The following is a 22,148-nucleotide window of genomic DNA, read 5'->3' as shown; positions in this document are numbered from 1 at the left end:
TCCTGGTTTGAGGTAGGTGCACACCCAGTCCTCCGTAGAATCCCCCTAGAACTAACACCTGATCAAAAACAGACTCACTACGGCGAGAATAAGCCCGGCGACTCCATCAACGAGATCAACGGCCAATCCGCCGACATCAACAAGGGCTTTGGAGGCGAGTAAGTCTGGCTCATCCCCAAGCGCGCGCCCAGGCCCAAGATGATGGTCGACAATTTCTGGACCGACATCCGCGGCAGCGCCGACGGCAACCGCAATGACGACCTTGCCAAGGGTGCCGGCGGTGACTACCGCTACTTCTCATGGTCCAACAATATGGATGCCACTCAGTGAGTTGTTTCGAATCCTGGGAGCCCGTGCTTGTTTTCCTGGATAGTAGCTAACGACTCTCCTTTCTTGCTTCACCAGCTTTGTTACCGATGTTGCTCTTTGGAGAACCGGTGACGCTCAGCACAGCCCCCCGGATGGCTGGAACAGCATGACGGGTGACATCAACAAGGGTCGTGGCGGCGACTATCTGTACCTGGTGTGGCGCAAGAAGCAGTACTGCGGACCCAAGGGTTTCTAGGTGCCTAGTTCTGGTACTCTGTGCTTTGAGGTGGAGAGCGATTTAGTGTGCTACCTCGGTAGCAACATCGTCCATAGTTTCACGGGCTAGCCGTGACTGAATTACGTATCCATCTGCGTGAACTGCATCCTACCCTGATACTCTCTGTTCATTGGTGGTCAGGGTCTGACTATATCCGCGTCTGTCCGCGCACATTGCTTGTGTTGGGCTGGTGACCTAGGCAAGTCACTGGCTGCGAAAGTGAGGCCAAAATAGCCAAAATGGTCAAAATGGGAGACAAATTGGTGATACAGTAATCAGTTGTTGGTTATTCAGTCTAAAAGTAAACAAATAGGAAACCCGTCCATGAAAGCAAATAAGTGTGGGTCTGGTAAAAACCCGGGCCCTTTGTCTGGTGCCCCACAGCTTGTGAAACCTGATCAATTCCGCTCAAGGCAGAGGTGGGGTAAGGTATCTGGTAGACCTTGAACTCGCCATCTACACAGTAGAAGAATCAACGCTCCGGGTTTGTGCCGACAACAGCGGTGATGGCATCTGTGGGCGAGATCATCGCCGTGCTGGGCCTCTTCGAACGGGTTGTCCTAGACCTCCGCAACTACAAGGATGCACCCGCACATTTCCAACAGCTGAGCATTGAACTTGACCTCCTCAGCAGCACCCTGTGACATGCCTCCCAACTTCGGCCCTCCAACGACGATGAGTGCCGAAATATCGACAAGATCGGCGCGATTGCCATGCACTGCCTCATTCCCCTCCAGGCCATGGCGGACAAAATGAGGGCGAAGGAGGGCAGTCTCGGCCACTTTCCAACTACACGGAGCCTTGCCAGCATTGGAACTCGACTCCACTGGTCCATGATATCGCGTAAAGGACATGGATGAGCTTCGCACGACTATTCTATCCAAGATGTTGGCCATCAACATGTTACTTAGCACACAGCAACTGTAGGTTATTTGTGTTATAAGAATTGATCTGGAGTGACTATATGAGCCAATCGTCGCAGTGGTCAGAACAAGAGGCTCTCCTCGGAGGTTGAACATGCTGGAAACGCCCAAGCCGCTCTTGTCGAGAAGCACTCGAGCGCTCTCATGCGGTAGACATCGTCCATTTTTACCATTGTTGCGGCAACCCCAAAGGCCATCGCAGATCTTCAATCACTCACAGCCACCCAAGCGACAAAACAATCCCAAGAAGCTCAGACAGTCCGTAGAGGGCTGGAAGCTGTGACCAAGCACATGGAGCAGTTGTCCACGGCAACGAGCAAGTCATGTACCATGGCTCAACGCCACGCGGATGCCATAGGCCGGGCGGTGAAGAGACTTGCGGTGTTGATAAAAGATATCCGAGAGCTCTTCATTTTGTAATGCTGAGCACTTCCCGAGACCTGTGGCTTTCTCTGACATCCAGCCTAGTGTAGCAACATGTTCCAAGGAGATGCTGGAGGCAATTGGGCGGAATACGCTTTTACTACTTCACATCGCCAACCAAATGAAACGCGTCGTTCAAGCTATTGAGGCTATTCCGCGCCATGTTGACGTTGATGTCGTCCGCCGGGACGACGTTCTGGGCGACACATGGGGCTTGCCACTTCAAGCCTGCAGGTCATGGAATGTGAGTTATCCAGTGCAAGGTGTCCGCATTTTGTATTAATTAAAAACAGTCCTTCGGCAACATGCTTCAGCACGTAATCTTTGCAGGGAGACCTGGGCTTCAACGAGTCATCAACGGTCAATTTGTTATCACCCTCGCGGCAAGTGGCATGAGAATTGATGATTATAACTGACATGCCTTCATCAAAGGGGCATCCATATCCAACAAGCCATGGTGGTATCTCGGGCGAACACTGGGAAGAATGCTCACGCCAAAAAAATGCCCATTTCCTGGGTGTGTTGGTGAGATCGCAAAAGGTGACCGTGCGGGGACATGGTAAGTCGTCTGTTACCTCCCCGTCTTGATCAGCGATAATAACCAAGTCCTATTTCAGCTCCGTCTGTAGGCGCCAGGCATCGTCAAATAAGGAGGGCAGTCGTGCTATCAAGTTGGTAGGCTGGACGCAGAACTCTGACGAGGTCCCCGGTGGTTTACCAGTCAGTGGTACTATCCAAAATCCTGGGGGGCCGCAGCTACCCCTGATGCAACTTGCTCAAGAATTGCAGCACTTTCTTCGAGTCCACATCTCTGAACCGGCCGAACCTGTCCGCGACATGGATGAAGCTCTGTCTAGGCTAGCAGCGGATAGCACCGATGCGACTGCCAATGCTTTTATCGGTCTGCATCATTTTATTGCATGGGAGGAAGACCCAGAGCGCCTTGGAGGTCCCCCTGAAGCGAAACGTTGCTTCCAAACAGCTGTCAATTCAGGTATCCAATACCTTAAATTGCCGTGTCCAGAGCAATAGGATTATCACTAATGTCTTATTTATGGCAGATCCCTCTGTTGCTGATTATTGGTACTTGTTAGGCAGGGCACACATGACCATGAATGATTATCGTGGAAGCTATGAGAGCCTATATCAAGCTGTTCCTCGCAAACCACGGGCCCCTGAAATCTGGGTAACTGTTGGAATATTATATCACAATATTGAGCAATATAGAGACTCCCTGGACGCTATTTCACGGTCGGTAAACCGCAACCCTTCTTTGTGGTTAAACTGGCATAACTTAGGAGTTCTGGTGCGTAAATTCCTCAAATGTGTTCACAAGCTTTTCTGCTGACCTTGTTTCTTTGCGATCAGTACGACCAGTGTAATCAGCAGCGTGATGCGATGGAAGGTTTCGAAAGATGCCTTGAGCTACGTCCGGATCTTCCCACTGTACCGACTCCTCAAACAGCACTTTGAAAAGTCTGCAACGATGCCTCCCGCCGAGCATAAAATTTACAAGATGAAAGATAGTGACCTCACACCTACCATGCAGGAATACAATGAGCCGCATGGTGATGATGTGATCATCAGAGCCATAGTCGAATCCGGGGAGCTAGACTCCGAAGCACAGATCGGGGATGAGGATTCTTCGTCCGATACTACTGAGGATAGTATGTGAGAAATCAGTCATGGCGAAAGAGCGGGTGATGGTGAAGTGGTGGGTGAGTGTACCATGCCCGGCTAGAAAGCAAAGCGGAGCCCTACATGGTGTCAGCCCTGCACATATAAACCCCCTGACTTGGTCAATCAAAGCTCTTTGCTTTTTTTTCCCCTTTAGCCTAGCTTTAGTCAACCAGGTGTGATACTACATTAGCTTTGACTCAGTGAACCAATCGACCGTGACACAACGAGCCTAATGTCTATGCGTGGGTAGAGGGCTGTTTCGATTCTCTTTATCTACCTTGCGTACTCATTGTCACGAATAGCCAACAAGAAAACACAAGGCACGCTGCCGTATTCCGGCCACGGGGATACACCCAAGCCAATGATCTATACATCGAACAAGACTAATTACCTAGGCAGTGTCACGCAACGAAACACTGCTTACATACACACTCATCTACGCATATTAGACCACCGTCTCACAAGATCCCACTGCTCCTTGTGATTCAAGACATCCCCGCTGATCAAGTCTGCCTGAGCAAAGACGACCGTTTGTGGCGGATGGTAAAGCACATCGCAAACACGTCTTTCAGAACGGGGACGATGATACAGCAGCCGAACCATACCCGGTCTTCCGTTGTTGGAAAAGCCAAGTGGATGAATGAAAGGGTGGATATATCTAGGCCGATCAGTTGAGGTTTGCAAGTTGGCAAAGTGCTCAAAGTTCCTGAAGAGATGAGGATAGGGAATATATCCTGGGGATCCCCCTGTGATATGGTTCGACTCGGAGGGGGCAACGCGGAACTGGTCTTGAATAATCGAGGCCGGGATGTGCAAGTATAGGGAATGGTCAGCAAGGTGCGGGCAGTGGTACTAAACAGAAGAGTTAGAAAGCATGTCAAGAGCATTGCGTGGGCGACTTTTTACCACTTATCCAATGTCAATGAGCTCACGCCATTGAGTCTTTTGCATTAATTCAGGCCCATGCAGCCAGATACAACCAATTGGCCACTTATACTCATCAAAGCTGTTGGCTACGATAGCATAAGTTCTTGTTGAGTCAAATACCGGGAAATGATTGACGGGAGTTGGGCGGTCGCCAGCGAAGTTGTCGTTGGTGTTGTCCATCCTGTAAATAATATTCAAAGATGTCTCGAGATAGAGCTGAATAAGGATCGGCTGGCCGCAGCAAAACTCGGTGGCGGTACAGGTTAGATATGCTATAGAGATTGATTTGTACGACTAGTTTTGGAGAAGAACTTTTCACTTCATTATATACTCTCCTCCCCTTCAGCCAGCTCCACCCACATGGTCTTGTCATGGCGCCTTTCCCACATGAGCTACAACATGCCAGACATGTAAACCCCTAGCGCACTAACCACATGGTTCAAAAAGAGTCTTCCAAACAAAACCATCTGGTGTTAGGCGCTCTCTCGAATTCCCTGCTCAAAACACAAAGCATTGTTCCTACTCAAACCCCAGTCAACAAACAGCAAAGCTAGCAATACAACTGAATGCCGAATCCGAAACCGAGCTCGAGCTACTTCCAAGAAGGGCGCGGCATAATAATTTGCAGTTCGAAGAACATCCAGAAGAATCACCTGTCGGCTTTCTCAACCCTTAACAGTAGATAGGTTCAGGGGTCCTGGTAGCCAGGAGGCTCAGAGTCAGGGGCTCAGGGGCATGTCATGGTCCGTGCACAAGGACAAAACAATGGAACAGAGGCAGGGGACCAACTTGCTTTGTCCTTCTAAGACTCTTTAACCTATTCTAGTTCCATGTTAATTTACGATGCTCGTCCCATCTCGTCCGCCAGTCCTGCGATGAAGTCAATTTCTGAACTAACCAGTATCCAATCATCAAACAGCATCAGTGGTTTAGTGGTAAAATCCATCGTTGCCATCGATGGGCCCCGTGTTCGATTCACGGCTGATGCATGCGTTTTGCTGGATCATCAAAAAATAACCTTCTTCTCAGGCGATAATTAATTTTTTTCTTGCTAATAAACTATTATTCGCCCATCAGAATTCGCCATGAGATAGCTACAGTCCTCCAAGACAAAGTCGCACCACCAAAACCCGCAACCGCTACCTCTTCCCCATAGTCAATGATACAACAACAGCCTCGCATGCTCATCGTTACACCACACATACCTCCCACCCCTTCATACCAACCTTCTCACTCATTCAACACCCCCGCTCTAAGCGGCACCAACCCCCAAACCCTCCAAAACTCCCTCGAGTCATAACACCTCCCCAGCATTTCCATCCCCCTCGGCAGCGCCCTCACTCCCTCCTCTTCCATCAACTCCCTCACCCACCTCCCCTGCTCCCTCACCTCACCATCCTCTCCCTCTGCCCACCCTGCCAACAGCGCCCACCAATCATAAACAAAGCCATCAGTCAACATCCACCTCTCCCCCTTACCCCCTCCATTCTCCCACTTGTCCTCCTCATTAGTGACAATCTTGACCACCGCCCGGGCAATATCCTCCCCATGAATCATATGCAGGCTTGTCTTCCCCTTGATCGCCTCCTTGGTAGCAGCCACTCTCCCAATCCAATTAACTGGCTTCCTCTCCCCTCCCCACAGCCCACTCAAGTTGAGCACGCACCCTCCCAATTCAAGAAGCTCCTTCTCAGCGATCACCCTGGGGTTGGCCTCATTAATAGGGGAATGCCGATTCACCCATGGATCACCTCCCCTCTTCTCCGCCAACTCCCTCTCCACCCTCTCCTTATCCGCCGCAGCAGTAGTGCGACCCGCACCCCAAATACCCGTTGAGCCAAGCTGGATGAACCGGGCTTTTTGAGAGGCGGAGGAAGAGTGGGATTGATGTGTGGAATTGTACATCTCGATCAATGTCTTGGAGGGGCCATTGCCGGTGAGGGGGAAAGTGATCAGGACGTATTTCGCTGCTGGGAGGGCGGCAATCGCGGAGCGGAGCTCCTCTTCTGGTGTGTTGGCGGGGTCGAACTTGAAGCGGATTGTCGGGACGCCCGAGACGGTTCGGCCGGTTGTGGTGGTGGCGGCGAAGGGGGTGGAGGAGGTGGTGAGGAGGGGGATAAGGAAGGTGGATGTCCAGCCTGCGCCGAGGATGAGAACGGTGAGCTGTTCCATTGTTGTGGTGAGGTTGTGAGAATTTGTTGACAATGAATGAGCGATGACCTCAGCGGCTGAGTGTAGGGAGTGAGGTGGAACTGGAGGGTTGTCAAGCTGTCTTGAAGTACTCGAAGGGAAATTCTGAGAAGAAAATCCTTGAGCGAAAGTATTTGAGTGTTTTCTGACATTGATCGGTGGCTCTTGTATCGATTATGTGTCTGGAGCGGGAATGCAGCGATCGGGAGCATGGTGGGGGCCGCTGCAAAAGCTAGGCCGGGCGGGGGGGAAGTCGCGAAGTGGAGCTTTTTGGGGTTAACAGCGGCAACCGTAAAATAAGCTGAGCCACATATCGGCCGTATCGCTGGAATCATAGTAAAAAGCCGATGGAAGGAGCTCAGTGGTATTGAGCATACACGAGCGGGAAACCGTTGTTGGCCGTCGCGGACCGAGGCGAAGGCAACTTCTACGGGTGCAACACACCTGATTCAAGGGTTAAGGCCGAAGCTGAAAGTAGGGCTTAGCGGAAACCCGAGACTTGGTCACAAAGAGCTTGTCAACAAATACACAAAGACATTTTGTCAGAATATGATACCGCTCTCTACCACATTGTTGGGCGAGGGACAAAAAGACGGGGAAATAGGTACTTGGGAAGGAGCTCAACTACAATTAGATGGGCTGGACAGGCAAGACCTTAATCTGCCAACACCCGGCTTTACACTTCTGATGTCCTTACCTTGGTCATAAAAAACCAGTGGTACCTGCACGTCACAGATCTATCTTCAGCAAAACCAATGGTTCAAAAACAACAGACACACCAACCATGAACCCCCCTTGGCCCGTGCATACCCCTTAACCCCTGAATCCATTGTTGACGTTCTCTTAAAGTGACAACTCAGAATCGCCGCAGCTTTGTCTTCATGATTCCCAGGCCACAACTTGTCGCAGGACGAGCCTAAGTCTGATGTTTAATTAAAGGTGCCCTTAGAAGCGAGTTGGGCGATTCTGAAGTATAAGCCGTGGTCGTTACGGAGCTTGATCGTCGTCATATCTGAGAAAGTTTGCTTATATCTACGATCATTGAGATTTACACCCAATGATACGCCTTGCTCAATCGAGACTCGAAGAACATTGAAGCACCCAATGCTCTTATGTCCTGTGATTGGGCACGGAACACAAGACGTTAAGTCGCTTCAACAAAGACTCCATAGCCGACGGCCCTGGGGCAGTTGTGTCTGTATTCGAAACTGGAACATACCTGACGTCGTCTTCGTGAAGTTGAACGAACAAGGTGTGAGGCAATATAATTGAAGGCCTCATTCTGAAACGGCTACCAGAATACAGCTTGAAGATGAGTAGACCTACCGAGCGTTATATATGAAAACCAGTTGTCGTTCTGCTTTGGGTCAATAGTAATCTGCTCATTCATCGCCATCCCATTGCATGCTCAACATTCTCCGCTTTGTATAGCGCATCATGTCCTTGCATCTATCTGCTAGTCATCTTCCGAACGGTAGACTTACTGCAGACTCGACGTCAACCGAAACAACGACTTCCACCCAACTTGGCCCAGTGGTAAGTATATGGCCATCACTACAGATATTTCCGTAGAGGCGGGCAGTATCATCGCTTCGCCGGATTGATTTGTGGCATCATGTTAACGTTGCTATGGTACCACTGCGAAGGCCTTAGTACCAAAAATCTCTTGAAATATATCCCGCGTTTAATTGTTCAACTGCAGCTCGACAATGCCCCTGGCAATATGACCAAATACACGTGTATTCGGTCCTCCAACTGCAAGAATTTCTATCCCCACGACTTTAAGAATGAGGCTGAGAACATCTCTGACCTCACCGTTGATAAGCCCTTTTGCAGCTTTCCGCTTATAGTTGACAAGCCTGGCTTTGAACGCAAGAAGCCCGGTTGTGTTCGAGTTCTTTGTCATCAGGAAGGCTTGATAATCGACAAAAGTAAATTAGACGTGATCTATCATGACCCAATGCATCGAACCCCAAGCAGAAGGTTTGATCTGTTTTCAAAATCGACAATCATTAAATGAGCATATGTTAGAAGAGGAAGAAAAACAGCCTATTGTCAGCCAGTGGCTCACTGGGACCTGAGACTTTGAGTGTAATATTCCCATCAACCCTAGCCTTTTCCTAGCCCACCGTGCTGGTCGCTTGGTGTGTTGGGGATACTGTCGAATAGCATGTCTTGTTTCTTTTGTTGTTATAGAGAAGTTAGCATTCAGGGTAAATAGATCTTATGCTCAAAAACACCACCCACGCCATGGACAAAATAGTGGAGACTGAAATGCAAAAGAAAGGCCTTAAAATATGAGTAACAGGCCCTGAAAACTTCGAAGATAGTTGATCGACCTTAAGGGATACCTATTTAATGGGCGTCAAGAAATATCTTACACTCAAGGACTGATTACCTATGTACTGCCCCGCTAATCTACCCCATCCCAGACATCATCACCATAGCCCCTCCTTCTTAGCCACGCTTCCAACACACCCCACCCCCCATCTACACAAAAGACTTCTCTCTTCTTGCCAACCTTCTTGCTGGCCCCTCTGAGCATAGAAGCCGCCATCTTTCCAGAGTCCCCATCCAAACAAACGACAAGTGTTTGTCTGTCATCATCTTCCTCTTGGTGATTCAATACACCAGTCTCTTTGAACGCGGCATTCATTTCCTTCCACCTCCCATAAACAGCCTGCGGATCCCCATAAAAGTCATCCTTTGTCACTGATAATGGAATATTCACCGCATTTCTCAGATGGGATTTGACAAACTCCGCTCTCGGCCTTACATCGATGACCTTCCCCATCGAAGAATGCTGTGACTCAACACTGGTCGTGGTAGCGACACTGTACACCGATGATGATGGTGATGCCGTCGAGAATATCGTCGAGGCAGACTCCGAGACATCTGATACCGCACCTGGTGAACAGTCCCCGAATATCCCCTCAATTGGTTGCTGTTGCTGCCTGTATGTTCTTGATGTTCGCGTCGTTGTGCAAGCACAAGAAGAGGGCACCATGCATAGCATCTCCCCATCATACTTCTCACCACCCTCCCCAACCAACATGTCGACTGTCTGCTCTGGCGTAAGGAACCATCTTTCGTCATAGGGGTCTTGGTCCACCTCTAACAAGCACTGTTCCCTTGTCAGTCATTACTCCTCTTCCCTTTTCTGGGTGATACATACCTGATTTCTGATTCCTGGAAACTCCTCCTCCCCTAGCTTCTGATAATACAACTCCATATACTGATACGGCAAATCCGCACACAAAAACACACAGTTCACCTCCCCATTTTCATCCCTCTTCAGTCCGTTGGTACCATTTTCTCTCAGCCACTCCAGCAGTCCATGAAGTGCCTCCCCTGATGACGGCCCGCAGATAATCCCGTATCTACTCAGCCTCATACTCATCCTGAAGGAATCTTCCGACTTGACACTAACAAACTCGTCAATCGTCTCCCTCCACGGAAACGGGCTTGACTCAAACCCAGGGAAATGTCTCGGCCCTGGTGTTGGGTCTCCAAAGACGTTGCAAACACCAACAACTTTGATATCAGACGACAAATGAGATTTGAGATATCGCCCTGTGCCGGTGATGCAACCCCCTGTCCCAATAGTAGAGCAGAGCACCGACAAAGAGGGGAGTTGCAGCGCAAGCTGAGGGGCGGTGTGGTTGTAGTGCGATTGCCAGTTCTGTCTCATTGTCAGTCCTGCCCAAACTAAACCAAAGCAAAGACCTTGACTCACAGCATCATTATCATACTGCCCCAAATAACACACCTCCTCCTCCTCCCTCGCCTTCCTCCTCAATCTCGCCATGATCCCTTTGGGGTCTGACGGCTCCTGTTGTGCCAACCCTCCATACAACGATCTATCCCTCTTGTCAGTTTCCTCCCCAAAACCACACGGGCACCCTCAAGAAGGAAAACTTACATCCCCACCCCAAAGAACCTTAAAACCCTCAAGCTCTCCCTCGTCTTCTTATTCGTCACCCAAGCCTCAACCCCCTCATGACCCCACAACGCCCGCCCAATAACCCCCATGCTGAGCACCGTGCTCCCTGAACTCGCTTCAACAATCCGTTTGGCGGTGAGGGCTTTGGGTGAGGTTTTGAGCATTTCTAGGGCTGTCCCGAACAACACACGTCAGTGGGAATATTACCTATCAGGGATGCGAGAACGGGGTGAACAAACCAGGAAGAGACTTGACATTCTGCGCCGGCAGCGCCGTCAACATCTTTGCATAAATCCTCACGCCATCCCTGCGGAAGGGGTTCAACGCGGTAGGTAACTCGACCAGTGGCAACGGCGGGTTTTGTTCGGGGTCGAAGTAATGAGACAGCGAGTCCGGGCCGGAGAAGACGTTTAGGGGGTTGGGGTTTCTGTATGCCATGTTGAAGGCTTGTTAGGGAAAAGTACCAAATGGAATCCAAACGATAGTGATAGTGTTCAGGGTCTGGAAAGCAAGGTGAGCAAAGGTGAACTACCCAACTTTGAGCACCTCACAGATGTAAATAACTTCCCCTCCCTCTCCCGTCACCAAGCTACCCGGAACATGGCCTGTCTACTTCCTACCCACACACACCATTCCCAGCACTTGACACATGGGTTCCCATCACGCCGGAACAACACCCTCTGGGCAAGTCTTACCCCCTTGTCTCTCCCTCTCGGCAAGGTGATCACCCACGTCCTACCTACCAAGATTCCTACCACCCATCCCGCAAGGTACCTACCCCAAGTTCCCCTGCCGGGGAACCAAACATGTTACTCCCGCAAACTTGCTCTGATCCTGCGCACCTTGGTAAACATGGTCGATCCCCGGCCGCGGTGTAATGTCGCCATTGAACAGCATGCCGAACATCCTGCGCACCTTGTCGACCTTCCCCCAGTGCAATGTCACCGAAACACAGGTGATCAGCGGGGCCACCCACACCCCCAGTCTCATTCAAAGAGAAACGTGGAGCAGCAACCGCGCAGGTGTGTTACCACTCGCTGTGGGAATTCCCTTTCATGTAGGTACCTACCATGTACCAACCCCCAAATGGACACCTGTCAACATCACAAAACCCCCATATTTCACATCCAGCCCGCTGTCAGTATTATTCTGCATGATACAACTTGCATAAAACCATCACAGTTCGTTTACACCCTCCTACGCTTTCCCGCCTACCTGGAACTTCTCCCCTACCCACTCCCGTTTTTATTTGATTTACCTAAGACAAGACTTTCTCCTCGGTCTTGTCCAACCCTCATTTACACACCACTCAACCATACCATACCTTTCCCGGGCCCGGCTGACTTCCTCCGAATCATCGTCTGCAGTGCGACATATTTTCCCCAGACTTTCACGGCCTATTAAAACCGGCCGGCAGAATTGCCCTGTTTCACGGCACCAATACCATCAACACAGGCCTACCACCTAACTTAGCACCGAGGTTCCTACGCTCAACATGACGTCCGCCAATCCTTGGGGCTACGCCTCCATCACCCTCTCACCAGAAAGAACAGTACACGGTACTTACCCACCCTCTAACCTCACCCTTCATTACCGATGTACCAATGCTTACTCCCCCGTCCAGCAACGATTTCCCTTTACACCAATCTCACCGCCAACCAAAAACCCACCAACAACACCATACCAGAAATCTGGGCCTTGGACCTCACCTTCACACGCTCTGCAGCAGCTCAACCATCAACCCCCATCCAAATCAACCTCCAGCAGGGCACATCTCCATGGAAGACTCTCCTCCAGCAAACCCTCTCACCCCCCACTCCCCTTCTCACCATCCACTTCCTCTTCACCTCCACCCCCGGCTACATCACCCGCTCAGACCTCATCCCCCTCCGCTTCGAGTGCCTCCCCGGCCTCCTCTCCGCCCACACCTTCCTCACCCCCCTTCAGCACGTCACACCCATCACTGCCCAATCCCTCACCCCCAGCAACCTCCCCCAAATCCTCTCTTCCTCTCTCGGAGCCCTTGTATTGTCAAATGACTACAGCCCCGCGGTCCTCAACAAAGAGACAAACAACAGATTGGGATTGCCCTTCCTCCTCCCCTCACCCCCCACCCGAAAAAGAATTGCCTGGGTCCAAGGCCGCGAAGATATCGACTGCATCGAGCGAGCTCTAAACGCCGCTCAAGCGTTAGGTATCTCCCTCGTCATCATTGACGAAAAAGGTCATTGGTTGCAAGATCCGACTTCGCCGTGGGCACATCTAAGAGAGGACTTCATCGAGGCAGACGTCGCTCCCAATGAGGATTTTCCTCAACGGATTGTGGATGCCGTGAGGGGATACCCCAAACCAATCAACGGCATCGTCACCATCAGCGACGTCCGCCTCGCCGGAGTAGCCAAGGCGTGCGAGATTTTGGGTCTGCCGACTGAGTCCCCCGAGGCGTATGAAATCGCCGCTGATAAAGGCCGGACAAGACTCCTTGAGACGGTAGGAGCAGACGAGAGTTTTGTCTTGAGGCATAAAGATGATCTCGAGGGGGTGTTGGCCCAAAACGTGGAACTAAAATTCCCAATGGTGGTCAAGCCCGTTATCGGATGGAGTTCAGATTGCGTGACCAAGGTCAAGAATGTGGATGAGTTGAGGGTTGCAGTCAAAAAAGCATCAGACAGACACGCCGACTCCCCAAAACCAAGCACAGCCGTGGTGGTAGAACCATACGTCGCCGGGCCAGAGGTAGACGCCAACTTTGTCATGCTCAACGGGGAGATCGTCTTTGCCGATATCAACGATGACTTCCCCAGCCCGGCAGACTCTGCCAATGCCGGCTTAAGGGAAAACTTCCAAGAGACGCAAAATGTCCTCCCCTCTGCCCTCCCCAAACACGAACTGGAGGCTCTCCAAGACCAACTCAGAGCAACGCTTGTCAGGCAGGGATTCAAATCCGGTGTCTTCCACTGCGAGGCCCGGGTGCGGAATTCGAGCGTCAATTACCAAGACGTTGGAAACGGGATCCTCGACTTGGTTCCAGCAAACAACCAAAATAGTACAGACGGAGCCACAGACCCGGAAGTGTACCTCCACGAGATCAACGCCCGACCTCCGGGATACCTCGAGTCGGTAGCGGTGCAGCTGGCGCATGGCGTCGACTACTATGCGCTCCGCATGTTGCTCGCGCTGGGTAATGCAGAGGAGGCTCGCTTCCGCGCGCTGTCGCACCCGTTCCGCAACGGCCCGCAGTTCCACCTCTCGGTTATGATCATTCAGCAGACGCGCAGAGGCATCATGAGGTCAGCTGACGCTGCCAAAGAGTTTCTGGAGAAACATCCTGATGTTCGGGAGAATGTGGTGGACTACTACACGCGCAAGAAGGGGGGTGATGTCCTCGAGGGTCCGGATGCGGCCTCGCTCTGGTGGATTGCCTTCTTCTCGGTTGTCTCTCGGACTTCGCGCAGGGATTTGTTGGAGAGGGTGGCTTTCATTGAAAAGAACTTTGACTATGAGTTCGACCCCCTTGATGATTAAAACTCGCTCATCCTGACAGGTGTCGGTGTGGCTGAAAGGCTAAACCTAAACATGGGCAAAGATAAGGTAACTCTTGAGTAGTGTGGATAGCGTCTTCATCGTAACCACAAAAGAAAAGATCTGGACAACTGTTGAACTGCAACCCCCCGCCCCCCTGTCTGTAAGTGATGGTTATGCCAAGAAAACACTCACCGAGCCAGTCAGAAGCGAGCAGTTGTGAGCAGGTTTCGGGGGTTACATGCGCCACCAGTGAGCAAGTTTCGGCATCTGAGCAAATTTGCCGTATAATATCAATAAACAAGGGGTCCCGCAAGCATCAGCAGCAAGCCACAACATGCCGTGACTGAATCTTCCTGGCTCGAGACCTCGACAGAAGTCCCAATATGGGTAGCGAGGAGGTGCCAACTTAATTCCCCAGAAACCGGCATCGCGGGCTGCGACCCAAGCCGGTTGGTTCACACATCCCTGTGCTTTGGCGAGTGCTCGGGGCGGAAGCCGATACTAATACAACGTCGAGAACCCTGTGCTTCCATGCTGGGAGAACGTGTTGGGCCCGTAATCTTTTTGTCTGATCAAGTCGCCCTTTTCCCTGGCCTTGTGCCTTTCCAGCTGGCTCACATCTCTCTTTCATGTCGAATTCGAGTCAAGGTCCTTCGGCAACGGTACCAAAATGAGAGGCCTTCTCACAGCAGCAGGGTTGGCGGCCCTCGCCGTCCCAGCACAAGCCCTTATTGGATACGGCATCACCATGTACGATCCCTCCTGCGGCTTCGGTTGCTACGACTCGATCTCGGGTTTCATGCTGGAGTGCTCGGTGATGGACCATGGACCGGTGGGCGCGCACAGTCACGGTGCTGGAGGCCCAACATCACCAGAATGCCGTGCCGGGGACGATTATTTCCTGACGACACTGGCATACTGCATGAACACCACCTGCGATGCCTCGACCCCAAGATGGAAGTTGGAGAAATTTTGGTCCGAGCAGGCCACCGGCAGCAAGACGGTTGCGGCGAAGTGGTCATACACCGAAGCTCTGGCGCAAATCAAGGAGCCCCCCACAGACCAGTATGGCGAGGATGATCATCACCTCACCCGAACAGTGCTCTTGGATCCCGAAACCGTCAAGGCCAACACCTTGACTCGAGAATACTTTGAGCAAGCCGAGACGATCCACTCTCAATATGGGTAGGTAAAATCCGCAGGCCGTGATGCCGTCCACGCCACTGACACCGACGCCTCTAGACTTATTCTCTTGATCGTGGGCTTTGGCACACCAGTGGTCATCTCCATGTTCACCAGGCTGCCATACATGAGCACCCTGTCAGACAAGCTGAAGCCATACCTGGTCTATCCCTCGCTCATCGGAACATACCACGTACGGCCCCTGCCCTACCTCCTCGGAAACGCTGCAACAGTCGGCCAGTCGCTGTACGTCATCATGTTTGCGGCGCTGAACATCGCCATGGCGGCAGCAGGCTACAAGTCTGTTCAGCCCAACGCTTGGTTCGCGAACGAATGGCAGGAAGTAATGGGATACTTTTCCGCCAGAACCGGTGTCCTAGCTTTTGCTTTGACGCCTCTTGTCATCCTGCTTTCTGGCCGCAACAACATTCTCCTCTGGGCGACCAACTGGTCTCACTCGACCTTTATGGTCCTCCACCGGTGGGTGGCCCGGATCTACGCTGCCCAGGTCATCATCCACTCGGTTGCTGAATTGGTCTTGTACATCGACATGGAATCCTACGAAGCCGAATTCAAGACGGAGTACTGGGCCTGGGGTATTGTGGCCACAGTCTTTGCCTGTGCCATGTTGGTCTTTAGCTCGCTCTTCTTCAGACGGTGGTCGTACGAGTTGTTCCTCGTTGGTCACATCATCATGGCCGTCTTTGTGATTGTCGGCAGCTGGTACCACGTCGAGTTCTTGTTCCAGCGCAGGTGGGGATACGAGTTTTGGCTGTATGCCGCCTGCGCTGTCTGGTTCTTTGACCGTATGATCCGGGTCTTCCGCGTTCTCAAGAACGGCCCCAGACGGGCGGTTGTCACAGAAGTGTCTGAGGATATTGTGCGGGTTGATGTCAAGGGCATCCGGTGGACAGCTGCGCCTGGTCTTCACACCTATGCCTACTTTCCAGCCCTGAGCCCATGGAGACCATGGGAGAACCACCCGTTCTCCATCCTGCCCACGGCTCTTCTCCAGTCCAAGCGGGATGCTTCCTTGTCCGGAGCTGCTTCGGGCAGTGACACGCGGAGCACCGCTGATGTCGAGAAATCAGGCGGCGTCACCAGCACCAGCACACCGCAAAGAGACGACCAAGCACTTGGCGGGGCTCCTGGAACGGGCATCACACTCTACGTCCGCAAGTCCAAGGGTTTGACCAAGCTGCTTGCCAACCACAACTCCCTCCTCACACTCTTGGACGGCCCATACCCAGACAACCCGACAAATGGGGTGCTCAAGTCGGACAGACTCCTGCTGATCGCCGGAGGAGTCGGAATCACGGGTGTGCTGCCGTACATTGCGAGGCACACCAACGTCAAGATTTGCTGGAGCGTCAAGGCTTCGGCCGAGGGCTTGGTGCGGGACCTGGAGGGTCCGTTGTCTAGAGTGGCTGAGAAGGACGTCAGAATTGGCAGCAGACTGGACGTGGCGGCGCTGTTGGCCGAGGAGGAGCGGACGGGGTGGAGCAGAGTCGGAGTGGTCGTGTGTGGGCCCGGGGGACTTTGCGACGACACTCGGGCGTTGGTGGCAGCCAAGGCGCGGACCGGGCCGACTGTCTGGGAGCTCGAGGTGGACGCGTTCTCTTGGTAGGCTCGGCAATGGTGGCCTTTGCGGAGGGCGTGTTCCGTGGTTTCTGTATATGCATTTCCAAAATGTCATAATGTTGTTTACATGACTGTTCGATTCCTTTCGATGACTCGCTTGTGCCAGTGAATAGAGTGCTTTCCCTTGGCAGAGATGTTGTTGGAATTGCGATGTTGAAGTTGGACGTTGAAATTGAATTGTGGGGGCCCAAGAGAGAGCGGCAGATGGAGGGGTGCTTGATTGGGTTAGCCACAGTCTGCCTACACTTCTAACTTCACTTGTTCTCGCTGAAAGCTGGTGGGCGACAACAGGGTCTAACTTTCTCAAATTGCTCATCAACGGACATGGAAATGCCGTGATTCTTCCTTCGTCTTCTGCATGTCTTCGGCTGTTCATCTCTTCAGCGAGCATTTGAGCAAGTTTCGCTGAGCACCCCCGGAACCCCCAAAGATGCCAAGAGTCCAGGCCTGGTCACGTTGCAGGGACGCGCTGCATCTCGCATTACCAGGATCTCGATTGGCTCAACGATCTTCGAGTCGACACCTTGAGGGTTAGCACGTTGAGGGTTACTGGAGTGGGTGGCCCATCATGGCTACCTACGTACACCGACCGCCCTTTGTGGGTTCGCTCTCTGTAATGTTGGCAGTGGTGAGAGGAGCTTCTGTCTGATATCTCAGTGTGCAGCAAGCAACATCAATGCCTTACCTGATACCAACCACACCTCAATATGGATTCGGAGTATGTGTTGCCCCTATTCATCTCACCGAAACGCACTGACTGACTCTTGGCAGAAAACAACCCCCAATTGCTGTTCAGGAGACTGAAAAGCCAGTATTCCAGGCCAATGACTTGGAGAAACAGCCACCAACAGAAGATCCCATTGAGACATCAAAGTCGGACACAACGCAGGATGACAGCATTTTCCCTCGAGATGCCACTGAAGACGAGATAGCAACACTGCCCAAAATCACCGACAAGATCCCCTTTGCCGCCTGGGCTGTCATTGTTGCTGGAGCCGGTGAACGCTTTACATACTTTGGTCTCATTGCACCATGGCGTAGGTCTTTAAAGTCTCACAGACGCACCACACAAAGCTGACAAAGGCCCAGAAAACTACATGCAATACCCTCAAGGCAAAGAACCGGTCCCGGGAGCTCTTGGACTGGGTCAAGCAACAGCCGTCAACATCTCCAATGCTTTTTTTCTGTTCTCATTCCTGACACCAATGCTCTTTGCGTTGATATCCGACATATGGCTAGGTAGATACAAAACTCTACTTCTGGGTCTAGTGTATGTTGACGCTTCTTTGATTGGACGCCACAAAAAAACACCTTTGCTGACCTAAACCCAGATGCTATCTTGCAGGCTGTGTAGTCCTCATTGGCACTTCGATTCCTTCGGCTCTGGAACAAGGAGCAGGTGTTGGAGGGTTGGCTACAGCACTGATCTTGACTGGGCTGGGAGCTGGCTCCGTCAAAGCAACCTATGTCCCCTTCCTGGGTGATCAGTACATGCAGGTCAAGCCTCAGGTGATCCGTCAGAAGAACGCCAACTTGGTGGTCGTGGATGGGCCGCGGACTTTGCAATTCATCTACAACGCTTATTACTGGTTAGTTCTCCCACTCTTCAGTTGCCCTTGCCACCTCATCTGACTCTCCCAGGTTCACCAACATCGCCTCCTTGAGTTCCATACCAGTCACCTTTATCGAGTGGCACCATGAGTTTTGGTCAGCGTACCTTCTGGCTAGTGTTACACTTTGCATATCGATAGCTTTGTTTCTTTTGTGGTCCAAAAAGCTCGGTATGTTCATCTCTGACCTGAAACAACCGACATAAGCTGACAACAAAGATAGTCAAGGTCAAACCACAAGGCAATGTCTTGCCCAAGGCTGTAAGAGTCCTTGTCTGTGCTTCAAAGAACGGATTCGAGCTGGAGCACACAAAACCATCCTATCAAAAGACCCACCACGGCAAAGAGGTTCCATGGACAGATAGCTTTGTGGAAGAAATGCGCCGCGGCATGATTGCCTGCAGGGTGATGTATGTTTGACCCTCTGATCTCATGATCCAAATGTTAACACGAAAGCAGCTTCTTCCTCGTCATCTTCTACCTCTGCATCGCCCAAATGTACAACAACCTCGTCTCCCAAGCCGGCCAGATGCTTCTCTCCGGTGTCCCCAACGACATGATCCAAGCCTTCTCTGGCGTGGCTTGCATCATCTTTGGGCCAATCATGCAAGGCCTCTACGAGTTTCTCGCTCGCCGCAAGATTCCATTCGGCCCCATTGCTCGCATCACGACGTCGTTCATCTTCTGCGGAGCTTCCATGGCTTACGCTGCTGGAGTTCAGAAGTTGATCTATTCTACCGGGCCCTGCTATGACCATCCCTACAACTGCCCCGAGTCCGAAGGAGGTCGGCAGCCCAACAATGTCAGTGTGTGGGTGCAGCTGCCGGTCTACATCCTGCTTGCCATTGCGGAGATCTTAGGCTTTGTCACTGCATTCGAGTACGCCTACAGCAAGGCCCCAAGAGAGATGAAGACTGTTGTCCAAGCCTTGACGCAGCTCACTGCTGGAGTGGCCAGTCTTTTGGGGATGGCTATCAGCCCGGCGTCTAAGGATCCGAACATGGTGATTGTGTACTCGTGTCTGGCGGGAGCTATGGGGGTGTCTGCGGTGGCGTTCCTGTGGCGGTTCCGCCGCTATGACAAGATTGATGCGTCGTTGAATCAGTTCTAGTTCTCAACTTTTGCTTCAAGATGGCTAGAATTTTCCCGAAACAATACATCCTGCTCTCTATACCTACACCTTCACATCGCGACTGTTATCCAACCTAATTCCGTTCCGGTATCTGTCAAGTACCACGATGAAGCCTATGACCAATGCCTAGAACCCCCACTGAACATTCTCGGGACCCAGCACTCCGTCAGTGATATTCGGTAAAGGTCGATGCAGACTGCAAGGAAACACGACGTACCCGAGCAGCGGTAACTTGCTCATGCAACCTGTAACTTGCTCACCAGCGAGGGGCTGGCTTGGCTTCCCACCCTCCGAACAGGGGGGTCCGATCTGCAGTTCACCCCTCCGGAAGTACCTCGTAGGTACCCGTCGTGATACCACCTGGCAGGTACGCACCTTGATGGCTGGCCGCAGAGGTGTTGACCATGGACTCCATTGATATACTGGATCTTCTCTCGTGATGTTCACTGTGACGACAACACACGTATAACACCTTGACTTGTCCAGCAGAATCTCAACCTCATCACTGATCCGATCACCTCGGCCCTTGACTCAGAAACGAGAATCAGCTGTGAAGAAGTTTCCCCCCCAACACTTCTCCATCACCACTCTCAATATCATCGCCACCATCACCACCACCAAAATGACCACCACAACCACCACCATCCCAACCCTCACAGCCCACACCCACGCCAAATCCCAATACACCACCACCTCCTCCCGCCTGGCCGCCCGCCTCTCAATCCACAATTACAACACGCACCCCCAATCCTGGTTCCAATTCGCCCAAACCTTCATCCCCAAAAGCGGCTCCATCCTCGAAGTCGGCGCCGGCACAGGCGCCCTCTGGTCCCCCCCCGCCATCTCCTCCCCCTCCCAACTCTCCTCAGTCACCTCCCTCACACTAACCGACTTCTCCCCCGCCATGGTAGCAACCCTCAACTCCAACTCTGACATCGCCGCCCTTAAATCCATCCTTCCCAACGTCAAAATCCAGCAATGCGACGCCGCTTCCCTCCCCTTTCCCGACTCTGAATTCGACACCGTCGTAGCAAACCACATGCTCTACCACGTCGACAACCCGATCGCTGCTCTCCAAGAATTCAAACGTGTCCTCAAAGATGGGGGACGGCTAGTCGTGGCGTTGAACGGACTTGATCATCTCAGGGAACTTTTTGAGATTGGGGGGATGGTAGGGAGGGGGAGTACCATTGCTGGGTTGGCGAAGATAACTGCTGAGAATGCACTCGAGCAGATCGAGGGGGCAGGGTTTGAGGGGGTGGAGAGTGAGAGGTTTCCTGGGGAGTTTAGACTGCCGGGGGTGGAGCCCGTGCTGGAGTATTTGGATAGTGTTGGGGAGACGGACATGGAGGAGGGGAAGAGGGAAACAGTGAAAAGGGTTGTTGGGGAGAGGTTGGATGAGGGGGAGGGGTTCAGGGTGGAGAAGAATATGGTCGTTTTTGTTGGGAGGAAGCCGTAGGGGTTTGTGGTTGATGCGAGTGGTCATTCTCCGTCATTGATGTACCTATACCTAGACGTATCCAAAATACAACCTCAAACAACTTTTCCCCTTTTCCCAATGAACCACCCCGAATAAGACCTGCCCTGATGTCTTGTCTTCAAATTATTGCCGTCCACCATCACCTCACCCTTCCATGAGTTGCACTCAAGGCTCACTCTCTTTGCGACCTGGGAACACTGATGGGGTGGACAAAGCGGGGGAGTTTACTCCATGTCTGGCGGAAAAAGGCTTTGGGCCTGTCAGATGGCCCACTGGGCGATGATGGCAAAGTCGATTTTAAGAGGGTGTCGCTGCTGCTATTGCCAGGTAATATGCTTTCCAACTCAAGACACCAATAAGGGGAGATGGGACGGGCGGTAAGGCTATAATCTGAATTCGTCGGTACGGGGGAAGGATCATCCCGAATAGTGTACAGGGTCATGTTGGTTTGATGACGGTTTCAGTGTCGATGTAAAGTACAATCTAGCAGACAGTAAAACTTATTTCACAGCTACCTACATATGGACCTTATATACCTTCAGTGGTCTTCCATGATGACCCTCGTTGTTGTTCTCAAAGTTGAGAGAAGGTCCTTAAATGTGACGAGTCAACCGCCGGCATTCTCTCTCAAACCATTTATGAGAACTGTTTCCCGTCATTTACCATCAGATAAGAGGACGAGTCTGCCTAATAAAGTCTCTCAACTCCTTGTCATCGAGAATAAAGCTCCATCTAAGCTGGCCCAATAACCCTCTTTGGCGATTATGCTTTCCGTTCTGAGAAGAAAGCATTTAAACCATGGACCCCATTGTTCCCCGACCTACTGCTCAACCGTCTCCGTTGGTTCATTCGGAAGTATAGCTGCAAATAAAAGCGAGAACTCATCGTACCCATTCCAGTCCTCGT

General features: G+C 51.9%; 9 protein-coding genes and 1 non-coding gene across 10 annotated transcripts; 7 read left to right on the top strand and 3 right to left on the bottom strand.

The window, feature by feature from the left end:
* The first annotated feature begins 57 nt into the window (after positions 1 to 57).
* Positions 58 to 698, top strand: QC762_0082020 (uncharacterized protein). Its single transcript, XM_062883916.1, has 2 exons — positions 58 to 326; positions 406 to 698. The coding sequence occupies exons 1-2, from the start codon at positions 199 to 201 to the stop codon at positions 563 to 565; spliced, it is 288 nt and encodes a 95-aa protein (XP_062742261.1). The 5' UTR covers positions 58 to 198; the 3' UTR covers positions 566 to 698.
* A 1,040-nt stretch (positions 699 to 1,738) lies between these two features.
* On the top strand, positions 1,739 to 2,348 carry QC762_0082010 (uncharacterized protein; the record flags this gene model as incomplete). The annotated part of the gene is made up of 2 exons (XM_062883915.1): positions 1,739 to 2,176; positions 2,226 to 2,348. Exons 1-2 carry the CDS (start codon positions 2,000 to 2,002, stop codon positions 2,346 to 2,348), a joined length of 300 nt encoding a protein of 99 aa, XP_062742260.1. The 5' UTR covers positions 1,739 to 1,999.
* Positions 2,349 to 2,434: 86 nt separating this feature from the next.
* On the top strand, positions 2,435 to 3,280 carry SSN6_2 (glucose repression mediator protein; the record flags this gene model as incomplete). The annotated part of the gene is given in 3 exon segments (XM_062891602.1): positions 2,435 to 2,449; positions 2,569 to 2,916; positions 2,927 to 3,280. The coding sequence occupies 3 exon segments, from the start codon at positions 2,435 to 2,437 to the stop codon at positions 3,278 to 3,280; spliced, it is 717 nt and encodes a 238-aa protein (XP_062742259.1).
* Positions 3,281 to 5,457: 2,177 nt separating this feature from the next.
* Positions 5,458 to 5,528, bottom strand: QC762_0081990. Its single transcript has one exon. It is a non-coding gene; the product is annotated as a tRNA-Gly (tRNA).
* Positions 5,529 to 5,769: 241 nt separating this feature from the next.
* Positions 5,770 to 6,711, bottom strand: QC762_512000 (uncharacterized protein; the record flags this gene model as incomplete). Its single annotated transcript, XM_062891601.1, has 1 exon — positions 5,770 to 6,711. One exon carries the CDS (start codon positions 6,709 to 6,711, stop codon positions 5,770 to 5,772), a length of 942 nt encoding a protein of 313 aa, XP_062742258.1.
* A 2,288-nt stretch (positions 6,712 to 8,999) lies between these two features.
* Positions 9,000 to 11,133, bottom strand: QC762_511990 (uncharacterized protein). The gene is made up of 5 exons (XM_062891600.1): positions 10,912 to 11,133; positions 10,652 to 10,844; positions 10,466 to 10,589; positions 9,905 to 10,411; positions 9,000 to 9,853 (listed from the first exon to the last, which is right to left on the bottom strand). Exons 1-5 carry the CDS (start codon positions 11,108 to 11,110, stop codon positions 9,143 to 9,145), a joined length of 1,734 nt encoding a protein of 577 aa, XP_062742257.1. The 5' UTR covers positions 11,111 to 11,133; the 3' UTR covers positions 9,000 to 9,142.
* Positions 11,134 to 11,840: 707 nt separating this feature from the next.
* QC762_511980 (uncharacterized protein) lies at positions 11,841 to 14,197 on the top strand (the record flags this gene model as incomplete). Its single annotated transcript, XM_062891599.1, has 2 exons — positions 11,841 to 12,231; positions 12,297 to 14,197. The coding sequence occupies exons 1-2, from the start codon at positions 12,168 to 12,170 to the stop codon at positions 14,195 to 14,197; spliced, it is 1,965 nt and encodes a 654-aa protein (XP_062742256.1). The 5' UTR covers positions 11,841 to 12,167.
* A 670-nt stretch (positions 14,198 to 14,867) lies between these two features.
* Positions 14,868 to 17,006, top strand: QC762_511970 (uncharacterized protein; the record flags this gene model as incomplete). The annotated part of the gene is made up of 2 exons (XM_062891598.1): positions 14,868 to 15,382; positions 15,440 to 17,006. 2 exons carry the CDS (start codon positions 14,868 to 14,870, stop codon positions 17,004 to 17,006), a joined length of 2,082 nt encoding a protein of 693 aa, XP_062742255.1.
* A 721-nt stretch (positions 17,007 to 17,727) lies between these two features.
* PTR2_3 (peptide transporter ptr2) lies at positions 17,728 to 19,741 on the top strand (the record flags this gene model as incomplete). Its single annotated transcript, XM_062891597.1, has 7 exons — positions 17,728 to 17,738; positions 17,792 to 18,057; positions 18,110 to 18,290; positions 18,352 to 18,609; positions 18,662 to 18,801; positions 18,854 to 19,040; positions 19,090 to 19,741. The coding sequence occupies 7 exons, from the start codon at positions 17,728 to 17,730 to the stop codon at positions 19,739 to 19,741; spliced, it is 1,695 nt and encodes a 564-aa protein (XP_062742254.1).
* A 259-nt stretch (positions 19,742 to 20,000) lies between these two features.
* On the top strand, positions 20,001 to 21,221 carry QC762_511950 (uncharacterized protein; the record flags this gene model as incomplete). Its single annotated transcript, XM_062891596.1, has 2 exons — positions 20,001 to 20,099; positions 20,298 to 21,221. The coding sequence occupies 2 exons, from the start codon at positions 20,001 to 20,003 to the stop codon at positions 21,219 to 21,221; spliced, it is 1,023 nt and encodes a 340-aa protein (XP_062742253.1).
* Between the last annotated feature and the right edge of the window lie 927 nt (positions 21,222 to 22,148).

This window comes from Podospora pseudocomata, chromosome 5, assembly GCF_035222375.1.
Source record: "Podospora pseudocomata strain CBS 415.72m chromosome 5, whole genome shotgun sequence".
Lineage (NCBI taxonomy): Eukaryota > Fungi > Ascomycota > Sordariomycetes > Sordariales > Podosporaceae > Podospora > Podospora pseudocomata.
This window is presented reverse-complemented; position numbering and strand designations above follow the sequence as displayed.

Bases quoted from the DNA above. Each gene is read 5' to 3' on its own strand.
- QC762_0082020 (XM_062883916.1), top strand. From the start codon at position 199: ATGATGGTCGACAATTTCTGGACCGACATCCGCGGCAGCGCCGACGGC. The intron at 327-405 runs GTGAGTTGTTTC...TTGCTTCACCAG, and splicing joins AACAATATGGATGCCACTCA to CTTTGTTACCGATGTTGCTC.
- QC762_511990 (XM_062891600.1), bottom strand. From the start codon at position 11,110: ATGGCATACAGAAACCCCAACCCCCTAAACGTCTTCTCCGGCCCGGAC. The intron at 10,412-10,465 runs GTGAGTCAAGGT...ACAATGAGACAG, and splicing joins GGCAGTATGATAATGATGCT to AACTGGCAATCGCACTACAA. The intron at 9,854-9,904 runs GTATGTATCACC...ACAAGGGAACAG, and splicing joins TTCCAGGAATCAGAAATCAG to TGCTTGTTAGAGGTGGACCA.